The sequence below is a fragment of the Eumetopias jubatus genome, unplaced genomic scaffold (genome assembly GCF_037043125.1).
Source record: "Eumetopias jubatus isolate StellerSeaLion01/CBP00866 unplaced genomic scaffold, mEumJub1_p1.0 scaffold_10, whole genome shotgun sequence".
Taxonomy (NCBI): domain Eukaryota; kingdom Metazoa; phylum Chordata; class Mammalia; order Carnivora; family Otariidae; genus Eumetopias; species Eumetopias jubatus.
The window spans coordinates 70,405,013-70,427,180 of NW_028274816.1; the positions used below are offsets into that span (position 1 = coordinate 70,405,013).

Below are 22,168 nucleotides of genomic sequence, written 5' to 3' on the forward strand. Positions count from 1 at the left end.
TACTTTTTTTTTTTTTTTTTTTTTAGGTAGGCTCCACATCCAGTTGTAGAGCCCAATGTGAAGCGTGAACTCCCAACCCTGAGATCAAGACCTGAGCTAAGATCAAGAGTCCAACACTTAAAAAACTGAGCCATCCAAGCACCCCCATGTTCACTATCTTTATTTATTTTTAGAGAGAGGGAGGGGGGCAGAGGGAGAGGGAAAGAGAGAATCCTTCAGCAGGCTCCACAGTCAGTGTGGAGCCCAATTTGGAGCTTGATCTCACAACTGTGAGATCATGATCTGAGCCAAAGTCAAGAGTTGGATGCTCGACCAACTGAGCCACTCAGGTGCCCCCATATTCATTATCTTTTAAATCACTTTTCACTGCATAAAAACTCAAAGAAAATGTGTGGGTACTTGTTTATCTGATCTCAGGTTGAAAAGGGCCATTAGCCATGAAGGTAAATAAACATTACGGGAGAAAGATTTGCTAACAAAAGGGGGGGGGGCAGGGATAGCAAAAGGATTAACACTATACTGTTAAAAGAGCATCAAAGAATTAGTTTATTATTTCTAAAACAAATATTTATTTAGTACCTACTAAGTGCCAGGAACTTCCGAATCTGAAGATTTAATGATAAGCAAAATACACAGTTAAAAAAAAAGATAAACTCAGTAACAAAATAAGGGCATAATGCACAAACATGCATTTCACAAAAGGCAAGTAACAAACACAAGAAGAGGTTTGATCTTAGTAGAACGTCCTCATAAATTCACAATATACGCTGTTTGAAACGTCACAAAATACAGTTACATAATAAAAGTAGTTCTCTCTAACATAACAGAATTATAGGTCAAACTATGGAGAGAAACCAAATGTGCATCAACTGATGAATGGATAAAGAAGATGTGGCACAGGGTGCCTCAGTGGCTCAGTCAGTTAAGCGTCTGCCTTGGGCTCAGGTCATGATCCTGGGGTCCTGGGATCGAGTCCCGAGTCAGACTCTCTGCTCAGCAGAGGGTCTGCTCCTCCCTCTCCCTCTGACCCTCCCCCCTGCTCTGCTCTGGCTGGTGCTCTCTCTCTAATGAATAAATTTTTTTTAAAAAAATCTCAAAAAAAATGTGGCATGTATATACAATGGAATATTACTCAGCCATCAAAAAAATGAAATCTTGCCATTTTCAACAATGTGGATGGAGCTAGACAGCATTATGCTAAGTGAAATAAGTCAGTCAGAGAAAGACAAATACCATATGATTGTACTCCTATGTGGAATCTAAGAAAGAAAACAGATGAACATATGGGAAGGGGGAAAAGAAAAAAAGGAGAGAGGGAAACAAGCAGTAGGGGACTCTTAAGGATAGGGAACAAACTGAGGGCCGATAAGGAAGGTGGGCGGGGGATGGGCTAGAGGGGTGATGGGGATTGGGTGATGAGCACTGAGTGTTGCATGTAAGTGATGAATCAGTAAATTCTACTGCAGAAACCAATATTGCACCTTATGTTAACTAAAATTTAAATTAAAAAAACTACAGATCATGTTTTTCCTCTGTATTTTCAAATTTTCTAAAGAAACTATTTTTTACATAAATTAGAAAAAATTTATTTTCTTTATAAAAAGTATAAGCATGGTAATTGCAACTGAATTTAAGGGGATTATTTTAAATTTAATTTAAATTGAACAAAACTGTGGTTGTCTTGAGAACAACTGACCACATTTTACAGCCCAGCGAGCCAGTACAAAAGGCTTGAGAGTTATTCAATAGCAGTTTTTCTTTACAGCAGTCCTCAGATTGTTTTCATTTACCAAAAAGTCAAAAGTACTGACTTTAAAAGTATGGAGCACTACATGTGGTTTTCAGTTTTGTTTAACAAAATTTTTACTTTCCCATAGCACTAACCTGTAGAGACTGGCATAATCGGACTTTCTTTTAGGCGCCGTGCCTGGATATGGCTAAATAAACATTACAGACCGACCGACGACTCCGCAGGGGAAGAGCACAAATATTTACCTTCTTAGCGTCTGCAGAAGACCTCAACCCTTCTGGCAGCGTGTGCACGACAGGTAAAACCGCGGCGCTGACGCGCGGGAAATGGGGATCAGAAACCTGCTCCAGACGTGGTCGCTTGGATTCCAGGGAATCATGATCCACGGGGGATGGCCCTGGGTGAAACTGTTCATATCCAGTTCTCCTTTCTTGAGGCCTAACACATAAAAAGAAAAGAAACACTTGAAAATTGTAAAATGATATACAACTTCCTGCTAACATCCCTGGTTGGACTTTGAAATAAATGAGAAAATTATGCTTACTACTAAAGTGAACCTCCTCCCCCTCCCCCCCCCAGAAGAAGAATGTACATAAAGTGCTGTTAAACTTCTAATAAAAAAAAGTTTCTTCAGGGGAGATGGGAGTGGCAGTAGTAAAGTGAAAGACATAACAAAAGATTTCAATTTGCAGAAAATTTAGAGATGCTGAGGAATATCCCTAAAACACTATTTTTAAACCTATGCCGTAATAATTGAATTTAGTACGATCTAGACTAGAAGAGCCACCATTTTTAACCAATAATAAAAACAAGCAGGAAAAAACAAATCTCCCAGCAACTGTACATGGAAACATAAATGACTTGAGTTGTGAGGTACTAAGACTTAAAGATGAGTCTCTTGAGTGGAAATGTAACATTGCTTTGAAATTTTGACCCCCAAAATACGCATTCTGCCTAGTTTCTGCAAGTACATAAGCATCTTAAACGTCAGGAATCTGTCTCTGATTCCTTTACATGAGTACTGTGTGTGGGTATTAATTTCACTTTCCCTTTCCTACCAAAGTATTTACAAAAGCAACATTTTACTTTGTGGCCAAGCTTTAAACAAATGTTTCACAAAACATTTCTCAATGAAAAGGATTATCACTGGGTTTCCTATTTGTTTTTTTCTAACTTTTTTTTTTTTTTAAGAGAAGGGGACAGAGGGAGGGTGGGCAGAGAGAGTGGGAGAGAGAATCCCAAGCAGGTTCCACACCCAGCATGGAGCCCAATGTGGGACTCAATCTCACAACCCTAAGACCATGGCCTGGGACGAAATCTAGAGTCAGGTGCCCAACTGACTGAGCCACCCAGGCACCCCACCACTAGGTTTCCTTTTTAGAAGAGATGACGAAATAAACCCTGAGGTCTATAAAATTATTATATTTCAAAAATCTGCAAGTGCCTGGTTGGTTGAGTCAGTTAAGCGTGGGCCTTCAGCTCAGGTCATGATCCCACAATCCTGGTATCAAGCTCAGCATCAGGATCCCTGCTCAGCAGGGAGTCAGCTTCCCCTTCTCCCTCTGCCAACCCCCGCTTGTGCTCTCTCTCTCTCAAATAAATATTTTTAAAAAATCTGAAATCTCATTCAAGACATAAATCCCACTATCTTCTCAAAATTCACAATGATGTCACAAAATATAGTGCAGTAGAAAGCCTTAGGAAGAAGACAAGGATGGCTGCTTTGGCCACTTTTTTTTTTTTTTAAGATTTTATTTATTTATTTGCCAGAGAGAGAGACAGTGAGAGAGGGAACACAAGCAGGGGGAGTGGGAGAGGGAGAAGCAGGCTTCCCGCTGAGCAGGGAGCCCGATGCGGGGCTCGATCCCAGGACCCCGGGATCATGACCTGAGCCGAAGGCAGATGCTTAACAACTAAGCCACCCAGGCGCCACCTGCTTTTGCCACTTGTATTCAATATAGTATTGGGAGTTCTTGTCAGAACATTCAGCAAGAAAAAGAAATAAAAGGCCTCCAAATCTGAAAGGAAGACATAAAGTATTTCTATTAAGATGACATGATCTCATATGTAGAAAAATATCAAGAATCCACCAAAAAACAAGTTAGAGCTCATAAATGAATAAAGCAAAACTACAGGATATAAATTCAATGTGCAAAATTCAGTTGTATTTCTATATACCAGCAATGAACAATCTGAAAATGAAATTAAGAAAACAATTCCAGGGATGCCTGGGTGGCTCAGTCGTGGTTAAGCATCTGCCTTCAGCTCAGATCGTGATCCCAAGGTCCTGGGATGGGGCCCGGCACCATGGGAAGCCTGTTTCTCCCTCTCCCACTCCCCCTGCTTGTGTTCCCTTTCTCGCTGTGTCTCTCTCTGGCAAATAAATAAATAAAATCTTAAAAAAAAAAAAGAAAGAAAGAAAACAATTCCATTTAAAATAGCATCCACAAGAACAAAAGTTAGGAAAAAATTTGACCAAGAAGGCCCAAAACTTATACACTGAAAACCACAAAACGTTGCTGAATTAAGGAAAACTGAAATTAATACTAAGACATCTCACGCTCATGTACTAAAAACCTTAGTATTGTTAAGATGACAATACTACACAAAGCTATCTACATATTCAATGCAATCTCTATCAAAATCCCTGGGGTGTTTTTTTGAGAAAAAGAAAACCCCACCATAAAATTCATATGGAATCTCAAAGGACCCCCAAGAGCCAAAACAATCCTGGAAAAGAAATAAAGTTAGAAGAACTCCTACTTTGCAATTTCACAACTTACTACAAAGCTACAGTAATCAAGAGTGTGGTACTGACATAAGGGTAGATATACAGACCAAGGCAATAGAATTGAAAGCCAAAAAATAAACTCTCACATCTATCATTAGTTGACTTTTAACAAGTGCGCCAAGACTATTCAATGGGGGAAAGAACCATCTCTTCAACCTATGGTGCTGGGGAAACTACATATCCTCATGCAGAAGAAAGAGGATGGACCCTTATGACAGACCACCTGCAAAAATTAACTCAAAATAGATTACAGATTTCAAAGGTAAGACCAAAAACTCTAAAACTCCTCGAAAAAAACAACAGAGAGAAATCTTCCTGACCTTGGATTTTGCAATGAATTCCTGGATATCAAACCAAAAGTCCAGGAAACAAAAGAAAAAAAACACAGATAAATTGGAGTTCATCAAAATTTCAAACTTTAGTACATCAAAGGACACTATCTAGACAGTGAAAAGAAAACCTAGAAAATGGGAGAAGTTATTTGCAAATCATGTATTTGATAAGCTTTTTTTAAAGATTTTATTCATTTATTTGAGAGAGAGAGAGAGCACAAGCAGGGGGAGGAACAGAGGGAGAGGGAGACTCCCCACTGAGCAGGGAGCCTAACTCAGGGCTTCATCCCAGGACCCCAGGATCATGACCTAAGCTGAAGGCAGATGCTTAACTGACTGAGCCACCCAGGTGCCCCTTGAAAAGCTTTTTATATCCAGAATATATAGAACTCCTTCCCACAACTGAACAATAAAAGGACAACCCCTCAAAAAAAAAAAAGAAAGAAAAGAAAAATGGGCAAAGGATTTGATAGACATTTCTCCAAAGATATACAAATGCAAATGGCCAACAAACTCATGAAAAGATGGTCAACATCGTTCATCATTATGGGAACACAAATCAAAACCACAATGAGGTACCATTTAATACCCAGTAAAGAGGCTTAACTTGTTTTAAGAAAGGGGGGGGATTACAAGTGTTTACAAAGATGTGGAAAAATTGGAACCTTGTGCACTGCCACTGGGAATGTAAAACTATACAGCCACAAAACTTTACAGTTCTTCAAAAAGCTATACATAGAATTACCGTACGACACAGCAATTCCACCTGGACGTATGAGGTATATATCAAAAAGTACTGAAAACAGGGACTCTGAACAAAGGTACTGAAAATGGACTCAGACACTTGTACAACAAAATTCGAAGCAGCATTATTCACAGTAGATGAAAGGAAACAACCCTTGTCCACCGACAAAGGGATAAACAAAATGTGGTATATACATCATCCAGTGGACAATTATTCTGCCACAAAAAGGAATAAAGTTCTGACACATGCTACAATATGGATAAACCTTAAAAACATTATGCTAAGTGAAATAACCGAGACACAAAAGGACAATTATTGTATGACTCCATTTATGAAATAATTCATTGAAAAAGAAAGTAGATTAGAAGTTACCAGGGACTGAGGGGGGCGGGGAATTACTGCCTAATGGGAACAGAGTTTCTCTCTGGGGTAATGAAAAAGTTCTGGAAATAGTGGTGATGGTTGCACAACATGGATGCACTTAATGCCACTAAACTGGAACATTTAAAAATGGGTAAAATGGCAAATTTATGTTACATATATTTTCCCACAATAAAAAAGTTCACACACAAATTAATTCTTAGAATCATGACTAATAAAGACTAGCCTAGGAACTAAAGAGAGATCCGAAAGGCTAACACAAAAATTTTATATGAGAAGGTTACTACTACTTGAAAGGATGATTTATACTTTTTCACCAGTTACTCTTTTCCATTCACTCAACTCACTGGACTCTGACTTAATCGCCCATCGCTTGTTTCATGGTTATTACAAGAGGTCACCACTCACTAAAGTCAGCAATGACCTCCTGAAACTGAAAGCAAAAGAATATTTTTAGACATATGCTGACCTGTCCTTTACTTACTCCTTCCTTCCTGAAACTCTCCTGCCTCTTGGGTTCCAGGACACTGGAACACCCTGCTTGTCGTGGTCTAATGTAACAGTCTTCTGCTGGCACATGCGACAGTTCTCCATAGGGAACACGAGCACAGATCATTTTAAAACCGTCAACTTCCAGAGATCCTGAGCTTCTTTATCCACTCTTCACCTACGCTGACTACTGAATAACAAACCTATAGCTCTCTGCTCTCTGCTTCTCCCACAACTGCGCATCACATAGAAAGCTTCCGGCTCACCCTTCTTGGACCTTTCACGGAAGCAGTGGCCCCCAAGTGTGCGTACCTCCAGGGCTGCAAAGAAACAAATCCTCTGCAAGCCAACAGTTCCCAAACGTCAACAAAATTGAAGAACTTAAGTTGTTAACTAACATTTTCGTCTTAAATATGTGATTTAGGGTATATACCTCATAAGAAATTATTTTTGTGGATAAGGTTTCGTGGTACCTTCATCAAAATAAAAAATAAGAACAGAGTATATGCTGCCTTTATTCTATCAATGGGTAATATGTTGAAAACAGCCCCGTCTATCTCATTAATGCATGGATGCATTTCCATGAAATTTTACTTATATTTGATAAATTTGTTTCTTGTTTTCTTAAATGATTGCTGTTTTGATCTTGAAATAATTATATTTCAATCCAGAAGTTTCTTTAGTAGATCATCTTTTAGAAACAGATACGTTTACATATTGTTGTTATAAGATAGGTTGATCAATAAATGACTGAATAATCAAAACGAATCACATTAGGATACATTTTGTGAAAAAAGAAGAATTAACATATGAGTTCCAAGGAAAAAAGGAACAAAATAAGAAGTTTTGTTAGAGACAAGTTTGTTCATATATGGTATCATTTTAAGTGGATGAGGGTATCAATTCACTGTGGTATTTAGATTCTACCAGAGAAGTTTAAAAATGTATTAGAGCAGTTTTGCTTTAAAATGCCAATATTTTCAATATGACAAATTATATTGATCTTTTAAGACATATAAAAAACTTTAGATGTCAACTTAAAAATGTACAATACAGCTTTTCAATATTCTTTTGAGAAATATGCAAGTAACCTGTTTGAAGACCACTATTTCAAAACCATTTTCCTTTCTCTCTCTCTTCTTCAGAGGCTTCCCTCTCATGGTATCTTTAGATGTTGGGGACCCTCTGGGTTCATCTTTAAACTCTAGCCCTTCTCATTTTCCGCCCTCCCTGGATCACATGTACCAATCTGGATCCTCCCCTGAGCATGCTGGATACATCTCCACCTGGATGTTTCACAGGAACCTCAAACTTAACTCATACCAAACTCAAGCTGTCTGTGCCTTGTTGCTTTTTTCTTGATCTCTATCCCAGTGTCACGGCAATGGAACCAACAGCCATCCGACAAGCTAGAAACCTAAGATTAATCCAGGTCTCCTCCTTCGCCTTTGCCGACTGCTACGACTGGGTGGCCTCACCTCCTGACTCCAGCCTGTCTTGTCTCAAGCTCCGTTTCACTGCCATACCTTATGCCCGCGCTCTCTCTCTTTCAGGTCTCATGTTCTCTCCACTTCTAGTCTATCCACCTCAAATTCATCCCCCACAGAGCAGCCAGAGGTCTTCTATCAGAAACAAGCAACCAGCATTAGGCTAAAGCCCCAGCCCCTCAACACAACACTTAGAATCAGGGCCACTGCTGGCCTGCAAGAAAATTATGTGTGAAATGTCTATAAGCAAATGCAACCCACTGGTACACAGGGCCTGGCCAACTGCCCAAGCAGGATTTCAGCCCTCGGTTTTCCCCTCAACCTACAAAAGTTAACTTCCAAGTATTACATTTTACCTCTAGTGAATCTGCCTACGAGATTTACCGAAGCCAGAAGGTAGAATACACCCAGTGCTAGAGAAGAACACAAGGCTACCAGGACACAGGACAATTAAGACAAACACTGAGTACAGAAAGCTCTCTTTCCATCAAGAAATCAGGCTAGGGGCGCCTGGGTGGCTCAGTCAGTTAAGTGTCTGCCTTCGGTCAGGCTTCACTCAGCAGAGAGTCTGCTTCTTCCTGTCCCTCTGCCCCACCCCCACTCATGTGTGCGCTCTCTCTCTTTCAAATAAATGAAATCTTTTAAACAAAAGAAAGAAAAGAAAAAAGAAATCAGGCTATTTCCCATTTCAGCTTGCACATCCTTTTTACAAGAACAAAACTACTCATGGATAAATAAATGTATAATTTAGCATTTAAAATTTCAAAAACAAATACAATTTTATATTGAAGTCCTGGGGGAGTTAAGCATGAAAACTGCATTTTAAATGAACATACTGCCTTTTAAAAACTAAAACCAGTGGAAAGGTACTGCCACTCTGGAAACAGTCTAGTCATTTCTCAAATGGCAAACAAACAGAGAACTATCATATGATAAAGCAATTCTACTCATAGGCATATTCTCAAGAGAAAGGAAAATCCATGGTCAAATAAAAATGTGTGCATGAATGTTCCTAGCAGCATTATTCATAACAGTCAAAAAGTGAAAACTTGGGGCGCCTGGGTGGCTCAGTCGTTAAGCATCTGCCTTCGGCTCAGGTCATGATCCCGGGGTCCTGGGATCGAGCCCCACATCGGGCTCCCTGCTCCGGGGGAAGCCTGCTTCTCCCTCTTCCACTCCCCCTGCTTGTGTTCCCTTGCTGTCTCCCTCTCTGTCAAAATAAATAAAATCTTTAAAAAAAAAAAGTGAAAACTCAAGTATCTATCAATTGATGAATGGATAAATAAGGTATAAAAAAATCAGCTTTTCATACTAAAAAATCTCTATAGATTTTTAAACTTAGAAGTTCTTATATTTTACTGACTTCCATGACCTCTTAATATCATCTTTAAATATCTTTAAAACAAATTAAAGTTATTAAAAAAAGTTGTTAATTGGGTTTTTTACTATAATATACCTACTATACCCTATCATTTTAATTTTTTTTTTAAAGATTTTATTTGACAGAGAGAGACACAGCGAGAGAGGGAACACAAGCAGGGGGAGTGGGAGAGGGAGAAGCAGGCTTCCCGCAGAGCAGGGAGCCCGATGTGGGGCTCGATCCCAGGACCCCGGGATCATGACCCGAGCCGACGGCAGACGCTTTTTAAAAAAATTTTAAAGAAAAGATAACCCTCATTTAAGGGGAATATGTCATAAGGTCCATAGTTATTCAAAAACAGTGGTCCACAAAAATCATCTAGAATTACGTCAAGTGATTTTTTTTATGCCTAGCTATGGAAGGCTATTCTCTGAAACAAAATTTATTTCATCTAAATTTTCAAATTTACAAGCATGATTTGACTTCTCTTGCTGTTCAAAGGAAAACCAATTATCTGAATTTCAGTGAATCTTTTATAATATCTGAAACTACCTCAACTGTTCTGCATCTGTTCATCTAAATATCCAAATATTCTAATTATGTGGACTAATTTTTCTGATGAAATCTAGAAAACATGATTGATGATATTCACCCAAAAATGACTCTTATATTTTAAGAGCACAGTTTATAAAATGATATAGATTTGCTAACCAAAAAATGCCAGGAATACAGAACAAAACTAAGTAGCAAATCACCCCAAATCCACCACACAGAAACAATGCCAAAATTAGATGAATCTCATTCCCAGTCATCATTTTTATTCTTATATACAGATGAATGGATGTACAGGCAAAAACAAAGCAACAAAAGAATCACATACAATATTTTTTAAGTGAAGATTATTTGGTTTGTTTTTATTCAGCTATTAAGAGAAAAAATAAAGTGAAATAAAGCTTAAAAGAAGGAACTGCTGGAGTGCCTGGGTGGCTCAGTCGGTTAAGCATCTGCCTTCGGTTAAGCATCTACCTTCGGTTCAGGTCATGATCCCAGGGTCCTGGGATCCAGCCCCACATCGGGCTCCCTGCTCAGTGGGAAGCCTGCTTCTCCCTCTCCCGCTCCCCCTGCTTGTGCTCTCTCTCTCAAATAAATCTTTAAAAAAAAAAAAAGAAGAAAAAGAAGGAATTGCTGTACTTCAGATAAATGCGCCTTTACCACAAGAAATTAGTTCCTAAAAAATTACTGCTAAAGGGTAAGGGGAAAACTATGAAAAGCATTAGATGGGAATTTTTTTATTAACCTAACAATTCCATTTTAGAGGTATCAAATCACTCCAGGCGTACTTTTCAAGTGCGTATCTTTAACCAGTCTCCCAATACCTGCATTACCTCTAGATCCTGTAGTTATACCACTTTCTACTTTCTCAAGATTTGCTCTTGACGTTCAGTGATGGAACCATAATTCATCTAGGTGTCTCACATAGACTTTTTACGTACAGGGGTGTGTGGTTTTACTACAGTCCTTTCACCATGGCTTCCATTCTTTGGCTGGATTCCATCACCTAGAAATTCTTCAGGAAGTTTTAGATGATCAGTGCTTTCATGTCTAAAACTGTCTGCCTGTTGCTTTTATTCTCAAAATTAAGCGGCATATAATATTCTTAGATGTCAGTGCCATTTTATAGCTACTGCTACACTATATTCTAACACTGTAGTAGCCTGAAGCCAGACTCTTTCCTCCCTATCAAGGATTTCCTTTGCTTCCTGGATTCCTGATTATTTTACTTATCCTTGAACTTTAAGAACTGAACCAGGATCTGTCTTAGTGTTGATCATTCTGTGTAAGTGATCCCCGGAGCAAGGTACGCCCTATCAGTCTACAGAGTTCTTCCTTCACTTTTCCAGGAAAAAGGCGTTCTTTTTAAATTATGAATATTATATCCTTTCCTTTACAGGTTCTCCACCTAGAAACATATGTTCTTATGATATGTTGGATGATTTTAATTTATCCTCCATATTTACCAACTTCTTTCTAATTGCTTTAATTTCTATCCTTTTCTTCTGCATCCACTCCGATTACCTCTGGACTTTCTTGCACAACAAAGGTCTAACCTTAGCCACACCTGTTTTAGTCCTTGTTCTTACTTATTTTATATATCAAATTTATACTGGTGAGCTTGGGAGCACTGGAATGTCCAAGCTTTCATTTTATCTAATTGGGTTGCCTTGTACCTTTTATTTTTTTTTAAGATTTTATTTATTTATTTGAGAGAGAGAGGATGAGAGATAGAGAGCACGAGAGGGAAGAGGGTCAGAGGGAGAAGCAGACTCCCCGTCGAGCAGGGAGCCCGATGTGGGACTCGATCCCGGGACTCCAGGATCATGACCTGAGCCGAAGGCAGATGCTTAACCAGCTGAGCCACCCAGGCGCCCGCCTTGTACCTTTTAAAGACCTTATTATTAATTTTAATTTCTCCTGTAGTGCATAGCACTTAGGGGGCAAGTTCTTCAGTTTTCATCTTCTTACCCATAGGGGGGTCTTTGATTTTGACACTCTGTATTGCTTTCTTTAATTTTCTTTTCCAGGCATATCTCTGCCATGTTCGTGGCATCATTACCTACTGCTCAGGTACTACACACGTGCAGCCCTACCCAGATTTTCTCTGGTATAGAATGGGGGGAGGGGTCCTTTGCCTGGCATTTGTCTACAGATAGAGGACTGGGTTTGGCTTTCTATATTTTTCTACAGCCTGAGGGAACAGGGAAATGGGGCAAAGGAGAGGAAAACTTGGCTGGGGCTCTGATAGCCTTTGTTGAGGATCCTGGTTTCCTCTACAAGCCAGACATGTAACCAGTCCTGAGGGCTTTGGCTCATCACTCTGGGAAAAAAGTCTGCCCTTTCCTGCCTGATGGCACAATGGGAATTCCCAAGCAAACAATTCACCACTAAACCTTCACCATGTACGTTTTTCTCAAATTCGGGAGTATTTATGAGAAACCCTAGGATTTTACTGACCCTCTTTCTTTCTTCAATGCTGCTTCTTTGAGAGTAGAAGTAGGAACTAGGAGGCCAAGTCATGCAAGATTCTTCTAAGTCCTCTCTTGAATGCCACTTTTCCAAGTTTATGGCAGTGGCTATATGCCTTTCCTTCTTTATACAGGGTGATTTTTAGCCTTTTTGAAGAGCTATTTTTGTATATTTGCTAGATATTATGGAGGAGGGTGATCTGAATTCTCTCCACAACCTTCACCAAGAAATTATTTTATAATAATTTTAAACACAGCCAAATAATTTCAATCCTTTTATCATCTTCAAACCTAAATAGTAAACATATTTTTAAAATAGAAAATCAGGTTCTTTATAAAATTGCTGAAACAAGAAAGCCAGAAAGGAGATTTAATAAAAGCAGCTCAACATACTTTAGATTAAGAGCAAGGATGGGGTAAGGAGAGAGCAGAGATGGTAAGGACATTGGGGAAAATGAACGTCTACCATGAAAAGGGCCAACAAATACTCCCCTTTGAGGACACTGCCATTACTAGCCTCATTATTACAAGTGAGAAAACTAAAGTTTAAAGAATCTGAATCAGTAATTTCCAACCCTAGCTGCAAATGAAAATGACCTGGGAAACTCTAGACATACACGAATGCCTGGGCCCAATCCCAGGAACTGATTTAATTCTTCTGAGACGGGGCTTGGGCAACAAGTTTAAAAACCAAGGTGGTTCTAATATGCATCCTAAATTAAGAACACCGGCTTATACACATGACCAAGGCTACAAGCTGACCAGGACTCCAACCTAGGTCTACCTGACTTCACACCACACAGCAGCAACTGTGAACTCTGGAAACAAGTTCTAAAAGGTTTTTTTTTAACTATTATGATAACTACTCCAAAAGATCAACAAACATAAAAGACCTCAAAATATAAACGATAAATCACCCATCATGGCTTGGTTATAAAATTCTTTAAAAAATCACATTAAACCCAATGGCACACTTGTGAAGTACACACACACACTTGAGAGATTCCATCCTAGACGGAAACACAAAAGAGCGCCATTACCTGTCCGAACCCGGGTGAAATTCTGAAAGCAGGGAGGGCCGTCTGCGAAGCTGCTGCTGCTGCAGGAGCTGTGATGCCTGGCTGACTTCGAGATGAGAAGAACGATAATCAGGGACTGCAAATTCCTAGTATTAAAAGAATCATAAATTACTTATTAGCCAAAAAGTGAAAAGCGTCATGAAAGTAAACCAAGTATAAATGCAGAGAGGCAGTTATGGGCCACTAAGTATGGAAGGAAACAGCAATAATGATTTCCATCCTTCACTGATCTGATTCTTCCCCATCAACCTAAAACAATCAACATTTTAACTCCATATCGTTCAAAAGAATTCAAAATGAAATTTGGTGTTCAGTCTATCATTGACTCATTCTCCTAATAACACGCATTACGGTAACTCCCGATCTATACTTTCAAGCAGTAAGATCTCAAACTCTTGTGTTCAATATGAAATCCTAAAAAGCAGTCCAACCTTAAATTCAAAAATGGGTGAGCTGGAAGGGCCACAGAAGCCACTGAGTTAAATCCATGTACATTTACAAATGAAAAGACAGAGCCCAGAGACTCAACCTGCTAGTTAAAAGTAATAGTTTCTCCATCATTCCAGGGGTGTGTTTTGTTTTTGTTTTTGTTTTTTGTCAGACAGAGAGAGAGAGAGAGAGAGAGAGCACAAGCAGGGAGAGCTGCAGGCAGAGGGAGGAGATTCCCCGCTGAGCAGGGAGCCCGATGCGGGGCTCCATCCCAGGACCCTGAGGATCATGACCTGAGCTGAAGGCAGAGGCTTAACCGACTGAGCCAACCAGGCATCCCCAGGTGGGTGTTTTTACTGTTTGTTTTCCTACTTTTGACTTTTTGTTGAAAAGACAAAAGCTTCTTTTCAAAAGAAACCTATTCATACTAACAATCATAAACAGATACTTATACCTAGAACTGCCAAATAACCCAGGAATTCTTCTACATATATACACGAGGTAATTAAAAGCGTATGTCCAGGGGTGCCTGGGTGGCTCAGTCGTTAAGCATCTGCCTTCGGCTCAGGTCATGATCCCTGGGATCGAGCCCCGCATCGGGCTCCCCGCTCCGCGGGAAGCCCGCTTCTCCCTCTCCCACTCCCCCTGCTTGTGTTCCCTCTCTCGCTGTGTCTCTCTCTGTCAAATAAATAAAATCTTAAAAAAAAAAAAGCGTATGTCCACACACAAAACTTGATACACAAATTTTCAAAGCAGTGTTATTCACAATAGCCAAAAAGTAGAAAGAATCGAAATGCCCAGTGACTCATGATGGATAAACAAAATGTGGTGGATCTATACAGTGGGATGTTATTCAATCATATCAAGGAATGAAGTACAGTACAACCCAGATGAACCTAGAAAACATAATGCTAACTAAAAATAGACATAAAAGGCCACATATTTGATGATTCCAGTTATATAAAATGTCTATAAGTAACAAATCAACAGAGACAGAAAGCAGATTAGTGGTTGCCAGGGGATGGAGGGAAGAGGGGAATTGGTATTAACTAGTATGAGGTATGAGTTTCATTTTGGGTGACAGAAAAGTTCTGGAAGGGGTGCCTGGGTGCTCAGTTAAGCGTCTGCCTTTAGCTCAGGACACGATCCCAGGGTCCTGGGATCAAGCCCCTTCGTTGGGCTCCCTGCTCAACAGAGGAGTCTCCTTCTCCCTCTCCCTCTCCCTCTGCACCTGCTCGTGTGCTCTCTCTCTCTCACTCACTCTGTCTCTCATGTAAATAAAATCTTAAAAAAAAAAAGTTCTGGAATTAGATAATGGTAATGGATGCCCAACACTGTGAACATACTAAAAGCTATTATACATCTTAAAATGGTGAGTTTTATGAATTACATGTCAACAAAAATTTTTTAATCATAAACATATAAAACTGAGCAGTACAGACTGAAACATGGAATAGATAAGAGGTCCAGAGCCCTCTGCTATAAGCAGATGATAGTAAAACATAATTTTTACATAGTCTAAGAAAAAAGATACAAAGTTGGAAACATAATCAAGAAACACTAAACACTAAAGAAAAGTCAGAGCCACCTTTTCCTTAAGATTTTATTTATTTATTTGAGATAGCATAAGCGGGATGGGGGGGGTGGCACAGAGGGAGAAGCAAGGCTCCCCACTAAGCAGGGAGCCTGACACATGGGGCTTGATCCCAGGACCCTGGGATCATGACCTGAGCTGAAGGCAGACACTTAACCAACTGAGCCACCCAGGTGCCCCAAGTCAGAGCCACTTTAAAAAGACCACCACCACTCACTCAAAATATAATTTACATTCAAAGAAATAGATAAAAGACTAAACAAAAGTAAAAAAGAAAAGTATAAATGATATCCTCAAAAAAGGGACCGAAGAGCAATCAAAGAAATTAAAAAGTTGATCAGTGAAATTAAGCAATAGAACAGAACAGGTGAAGAGCAAACGAAAGCAAAGACAGAACAGAGGTGTTCTCTTGGGACACAGTGAAGCACACAGCCCTAGAAATTAGAGAAGAAAAGTTAAAAATGGCAGCTAGAGTAAAAAGTCCCAACCTCCAATACCCAGAGATAAGAGGCAATATTCTAAGAAATAATAGAAAAACAGCATTTATCAGGCAGAAGTTAAAAAAGATAAAGTCCTTGGACTTAAAAGGGCCTAAGAGAAAAGATGGGCATAGTTTAAAAATTAATCCATCACACTGGATGGACACAACAAAAATTTCAGACAAGCAAGGATAAAGAGAAAACTTGACTAGGTATCATAAAAAATATAAAATAGGTTTCCTACAAAGTAATAAGGATCATAATAAAAAGTCTTCTCATCAGCAACACTATACAGAAGGAAACAGACAGGGGCGCCTGGGTGGCTCAGTCATTAAGCGTCTGTCTTCGGCTCAGGTCATGATCCCAGGGGCCTGGGATCGAGCCCCACATCGGGCTCCCTGCTCGGCGGGAAGCCTGTTTCTCCCTCTCCCTCTGCCCCTGCTTGTGTTCCCTCTCTCGGTGTCTCGCTCTGTCAAATAAATAAATAAAATCTTTAAAAAAAAAAAAAAAAAAGGAAAGAGACAAATCACATATTCTAAGTTCAGAGAAAAACAACTTTGAACCCACAAATTCAATAACCAAACCACCTGAAATTTTAGGACTACAAACTTCAGAATTCAAGAACTCAGAAAATTTACGAACCACAGATTCTCTGAAAAAATCTCTAAAGGATGAATGTATCCAGCAAGACAAATTAAGAGTAAGGAGTGAAATAAAACCAATAGTGCACTGCAGGTTCCAACTGTGAGCACGTAACCGTCCAGAGTTACATTCCCACAGTAGACGGCCAAAAAATTGGACAAAATGTAGTTAACTATCTTCAGACACTGGAAAATGGGCCGCACAGGACTCAATCTCTGAGAAAAATCACACAAACTGGGTGAGTCCTACTGTACTGCAGGCTTTCTGCCTGGAGGCAATTTCCACATTGCATCCCTGGGAAGGGAATCCCAACAGTGCCCTGTAATCTTGTTCACTGAAGAAGCAACCACACTAGTCTGATAAAGCCATATGGACAGCATTTCTGGAGACTTTCTGAGAAGAGGGAATTCCATAGAGAAAGATTTCCTGAAATGTGAACTGGGGTTCTCCTAGGTCTTTGGCTCAATTCCGATCTGCAAATGCACAGGGGAGAGCACAGCCCGGTCCTAAACATCTCGGGTTGTTCGTAGAAAGAACAGTTTGGAGGAACTATAAAAAAAACAATTCCCAGAGCTTACACAGGGCCAGAACTCATTCAAATTTCCTCCAGCCAGTGGGAAGAAACCTCAATGAATACATGAAATAATCACTAAATGCCCCAGAAGAGACAAGTTTAGAAGTGGTGGACAAGTAAGACTTAGAATAAAGACTACTCTAGACTTGCCCTTCAAGAGTTTAAAAATAAACCTCAAAAGTAATTTACTGCCTACCAGAAGGAATCCAACTTTCTTTAAAGGAATACAACAAAAGGCAGTACTAAAATGTGTAAAATTCCGTGTTCATATTCCACTCAAAAAAGAAAAAAATCCAATGTCTGTAATAAAAAAAATTTTTTTAAGATTTTTTTTTAAAGATTTTATTTATTTGATAGAGAGAGACAGAGATCATGAGTGGGTGGAGAGGCATAGGGAGAAGCAGGCTCCTTGCTGAGCAGGGAGCCGATGCGGGACTCAATCCCAAGACCCCGGGATCAGGACCTGAGCCGAAGGCAGACACTTAGCCAACTGAGCCACCCAGATGCCCTGTAATAAAAATTTCACTGGAGGACGCCTGGGTGGCTCAGTCATTAAGCGTCTGCCTTCAGCTCAGGTCACGATCCCAGAGTCCTGGGATCCAGTCCCACATCGGGCTCTCTGCTCTGAGGGAAGCCAAAAGCTTCTCCCTCTCCCACTCCCCCTGCTTGTGTTCCCTCTCTCGTTGTGTCTCTCTCTGCCAAATAAATAAATAAAATCTTTAAAAAAATTTTTTTTCCATGGATAAAATTAACAGTAGGTTGGAAACTGCAAAAGAAAAAAAAAACAGAAAAAATAAAATGAATAGAGGTCCAGTGACCAGCAGGATAATACGAAATGAGTAACTGGTGTTTCAGAAAAACAAAACAAACAAAAAAACCTAGGGGGAGAGTAGACAGAAAAACATACCTGAAGAAATAATGCCTGAAATTATAAACCCACAGAAGCATGAAGTTCAGTGAATGCCTAAGACAATAACACATACATTCAAAAAGTACGGCAAAGGCACATCATAATCAGATTGCTCAAAACCAGTCATAAAGAAAAAAATCTTAAAAGAGGGGGAAAGATACTTATATATAAATAAAGATAAGAATGATCAAAGACTTCTGGTCAGGGGCACCTGGGTGGCTCAGTCATTAAGCGTCTGCCTTTGGCTCAGGTCATGATCCCAGTGTCCTGGGATCTAGTCTCCATCGGGCTCCCTGCTCCGCGGGAGCCTGCTTCTCCCTCTCCCACTCCCCCTGACTGTGTTCCCTCTCTCGCTGTATCTCTGTCAAATAGATTTTTAAAAATCTTAAAAAAAAAAAAAAAAAGTCTTCTGGTCAGAAACCATACAAGCCAGAATACAACAAACGGCAGCTTTTAAAATGCTGAAAGAAAATAACTATAAGCTTAGAATTCTGTATCAAGTAAATATATTCTTTAAAAATCAAGCTGGGGGGGGGTGGAATCAAGCTGAGGAGCACCTGGGTGGCTCAGTCATTAAGTGTCTGCCTTCAGCTCAGGTCATGATCCTCGAGTCCCGGGATTGAGTCCCGCATCAGCGGTGAGTCTGCTTCTCCCTCTGACCCTCCCCTGCTCTAATGCTCTCTCTCCCATTCTCTCTCAAATATATAAATAAAATCTTTAAAAAAAAAATCAAGCTGAAATAAACTTTTTCAGATAAATAAAAGCTGAGAGTATACTGCCAAAAGACCTGCACTAGGAGAAATGATGTTCTTCAGGCAAAAAGAAAATAGTATCAAAAGGAAACCTGAATATACACAAAGCAGTGAAAGATTCCAGAAATGTTATATATTTGGGCAATGAGAGAAGGAACAAAATAATGAGCAGAAATCAATAAAATAGAAAAAAAAATAGTGACGGACGCCTGGGTGGCTGAGTTGGTTAAGCGACTGCCTTCAGCTCAGGTCATGATCCTGGAGTCCCAGGATTGAGTCCCGCATCGGGCTCCCTGCTCAGCGAGGAGCCTGCTTCTCCCTCTAACCCTCCCCCCTCTCATGTACTCTTCTCTCTCTCTGTCATTCTCGCTCTCTCAAATAAATAAATAAATCTTTAAAAAAAATAGTGAAAATGGATGAAACCAAAGTTAGTTATTCTCAGAAAAGAATCAATTAAATTGATAAACCTCTTGGCTACACTAATAAAAAAAAAAAAAAGGAAGAGAAAACACTTATTATCAACCTGAGGAATGATATCACAACAGATCTCAAAGACACTGAGAAGATAAAGGGAATAGTATGACAACTTATGTAATATAGTGAACAAAACTTACCCAAAGTGACTCAAGAAAAAAATAAAGAATCTGATTATAACTATTAAAGAAATTGAATTCATAATTTAAATTCCTCACACAAAGAAAATTCTAGGCCCTGATTACTTCACTGAAAAATTCTATCAAACTTCTAAGGAAGAAAAAATACTAATCCTACACAAACTCTTTAAGAAAATACAGGAGGAAGGAACACTTCCCAAGCTAACAACATTCTTTTTTTTTTAATTGAAGCATAATCAGCATACAATGGTATGTTAGTTTCAAGTGTACAACATATTGATTTGACAAATCTAGACATTACTCAATGCTTCCCATGACAAGTGTCATCATCAGCTGTTAACAACATTCCTAATGGTCAAAGACTGAATGCCTTCCTCTTAAGATGAGAAATAGGGCACCTGAGTGGCTCAGTCGTTAAGCATCTGCCTTCAGCTCAGGTCATGATCCCAGGGTTCTCTGCTCGGCGGGAAGCCTGCTTCTCCCTCTCCCACTCCCCCTGCTTCTGTCTCCCCCTGCTTGTGTTCCCTCTCTTGCTGTGTCTCTCTCTGTCAAATAAATAAATAAAATCTTTAAAAAAAGAGAGACAGAGAAATAAGTCAAGGGTGTCTACCTACTTTCACCTCCTCAACATTTTACTAACAATTAAAGCCATTACAATAAGGAAGAAAAGAGAAAAGGCATCCAGTTTGGAAAGGTACAGGGAAAACTGTCTTTATTCTCAGATTACAGGATCATCTAAATAGAAAATCTTGTGGAATCTATAAAAAAGCAACCAAAAGTAACAAGTAAGGTTGCAGGATACAAGATGAATAGACTTAGTGGCAATGAAGTGAAAACTGAAATTCGAAAAGCAATACATTTACAACTGCATCAAAAATATGAAATATTGGGGCACCTGGGTGGCTCAGTCAGTTACGTGTCTGCCTTTGGCTCGGGTCATGATCTCAGGGTCCTGGGATAGAGCCCTGTGTCGGGCTCCCTGCTCAGGAGGAAGTCTGCTTCCCTCTCTCCCTCTGGTCCTCCTCCCCGCTTGCTCTCAAATAAATAAAATTTTTTAAAAATATATGAAATATTTAGGAACAAATGTGACAAAAGATGTACATGACCTGTGCACTAAAAACTACAAAACATTTTTGAGAAAAATTAATGAAGACCAAAATAAGTGGAGTTATACCATGTTCATGGACCAGAAAAATTAAAGTTGTTATGTTAAGATGTCAATTCTCTCCCAAATTTATCTCTAGACTCAAAACAAATCCAATCAAAATCCCAGCAAGGGGCACCTGGGTGGTACAGTCAGTTAAGCATCTGACTCTTGGTTTCGGCTCAGGTTGTGATCTCAGGGTCATGAGTTGAGCCCTGTATCGGGCTCTGTGCTGAGCATAGAGTCTGCTTATGACTCTCTCCATCTCCCTCTGCCCCTTTCCCCCGCCCCAAATAAATAAATCTTAAAAAAAAAAAAAAAGGCAAGACTTTTTGTAGAAACTGACAAGTTGATTCTAAAATGTATATGGAAATGTTAACAACTAGAATATCAAAACACCAATTCAGAAAAGAATCACACTACTCAATTTCAACTTATTATAAAGCTATAATAATCAAGACAGGGTGAAGTTCTTTACTAAAAACTACATGTTTGTTTACACGGAAAACTACATAGATGGGAGGTGAAGATACACAAAATACATCAATAGAACAGTATAGAGAAAACAATATAGAGAAACAGACTTGCACATATATGGTCAACTGATTTTCAGTGAAAAATTGCCAAAGCAATTCAGTGGGGAAAGAAGAATCTTTTTAACAAATGGTTTCTAGAACTATTGGAAAGCTGTATGCAAAACAATAACCTCAATCATTACCTCACATCACAAACAAAATTTAATTCAAAATAGGTGACAGATGTAAATGTAAAACCTAGAATTATAAAACTTAGAGAAGAAAACATAGAAGAAAGTCTTAGTGACCTGGAGTTTGGCAAAAACTTCTTAAATATGCACAAAAAGCAAGAAATATAAAAGAAAAATTAATAAACTGGACTTGATAAAAATTAAAAACAGATGCTCTCCAACAATACAATTAATAAGGCAATACTTCTTTATATAATTAGATAAAACAGACACATAGATACATGCTTTCTAAATAATTTTTATTTATAATAGCCAAAAACTGGAATAGGTAACTAGATAAGTTGTGGTATATCCATACCCAGCAATAAAAGGAAATTAATTACTAAGATGCACAGAACATGAATAAATCTCAAAGATATTATGGGAAGGGCGCCTGGGTGGCTCAGTTGGTTCAGCAACTGCCTTCGGCTCAGGTCATGATCCCGGAGTCCCGGGATCAAGTCCCACATCGGGCTCCCCGCTCAGCGGGGAGTCTGCTTCTCCCTCTGACCCTCCCCCCTCTCATGCTCTCTCTCTCTCTCTCATTCTCTCTCTCAAATAAATAAAATCTTTAAAAAAAAAAAAGATATTATGGGAAGCAAAAGAAGCCACTAATAAAAGAGTTCATATAAAACTCAAAACAAGGGCGCCTGGGTGGCTCAGTTGGTTAAGCGACTGCCTCCGGCTCGGGTCATGATCCTGGAGTCCCGGGATCGAGTCCCACAACAGGCTCCCTGCTCAGCAGGGAGTCTGCTTCTCCCTCTGACCCTCTTTTCTCTCGTGCTATCTCTCATTCTATCTCTTCTCAAATAAATAAATAAAATCCTTAAAAAAAATAAAATAAAAAA

At 39.4% G+C, this 22,168-nt stretch overlaps 1 protein-coding gene across 19 annotated transcripts in view; it reads right to left on the reverse strand.

The window, feature by feature from the left end:
• The window catches only part of NCOR1 (nuclear receptor corepressor 1), a 152,422-nt gene that overhangs the window by 107,024 nt on the left and 23,230 nt on the right, over positions 1 to 22,168 (reverse strand). For all 19 annotated transcript variants that reach the window (XM_028089475.2, XM_028089468.2, XM_028089480.1 and 16 more), the window contains exons 3-4: positions 13,399 to 13,523; positions 1,996 to 2,188 (exon numbers count right to left, since the gene is read on the reverse strand). In XM_028089475.2, the coding sequence (XP_027945276.1) occupies positions 1,996 to 2,188; positions 13,399 to 13,523 (318 nt within the window). The remainder of the gene's footprint in view (positions 1 to 1,995; positions 2,189 to 13,398; positions 13,524 to 22,168) is intronic.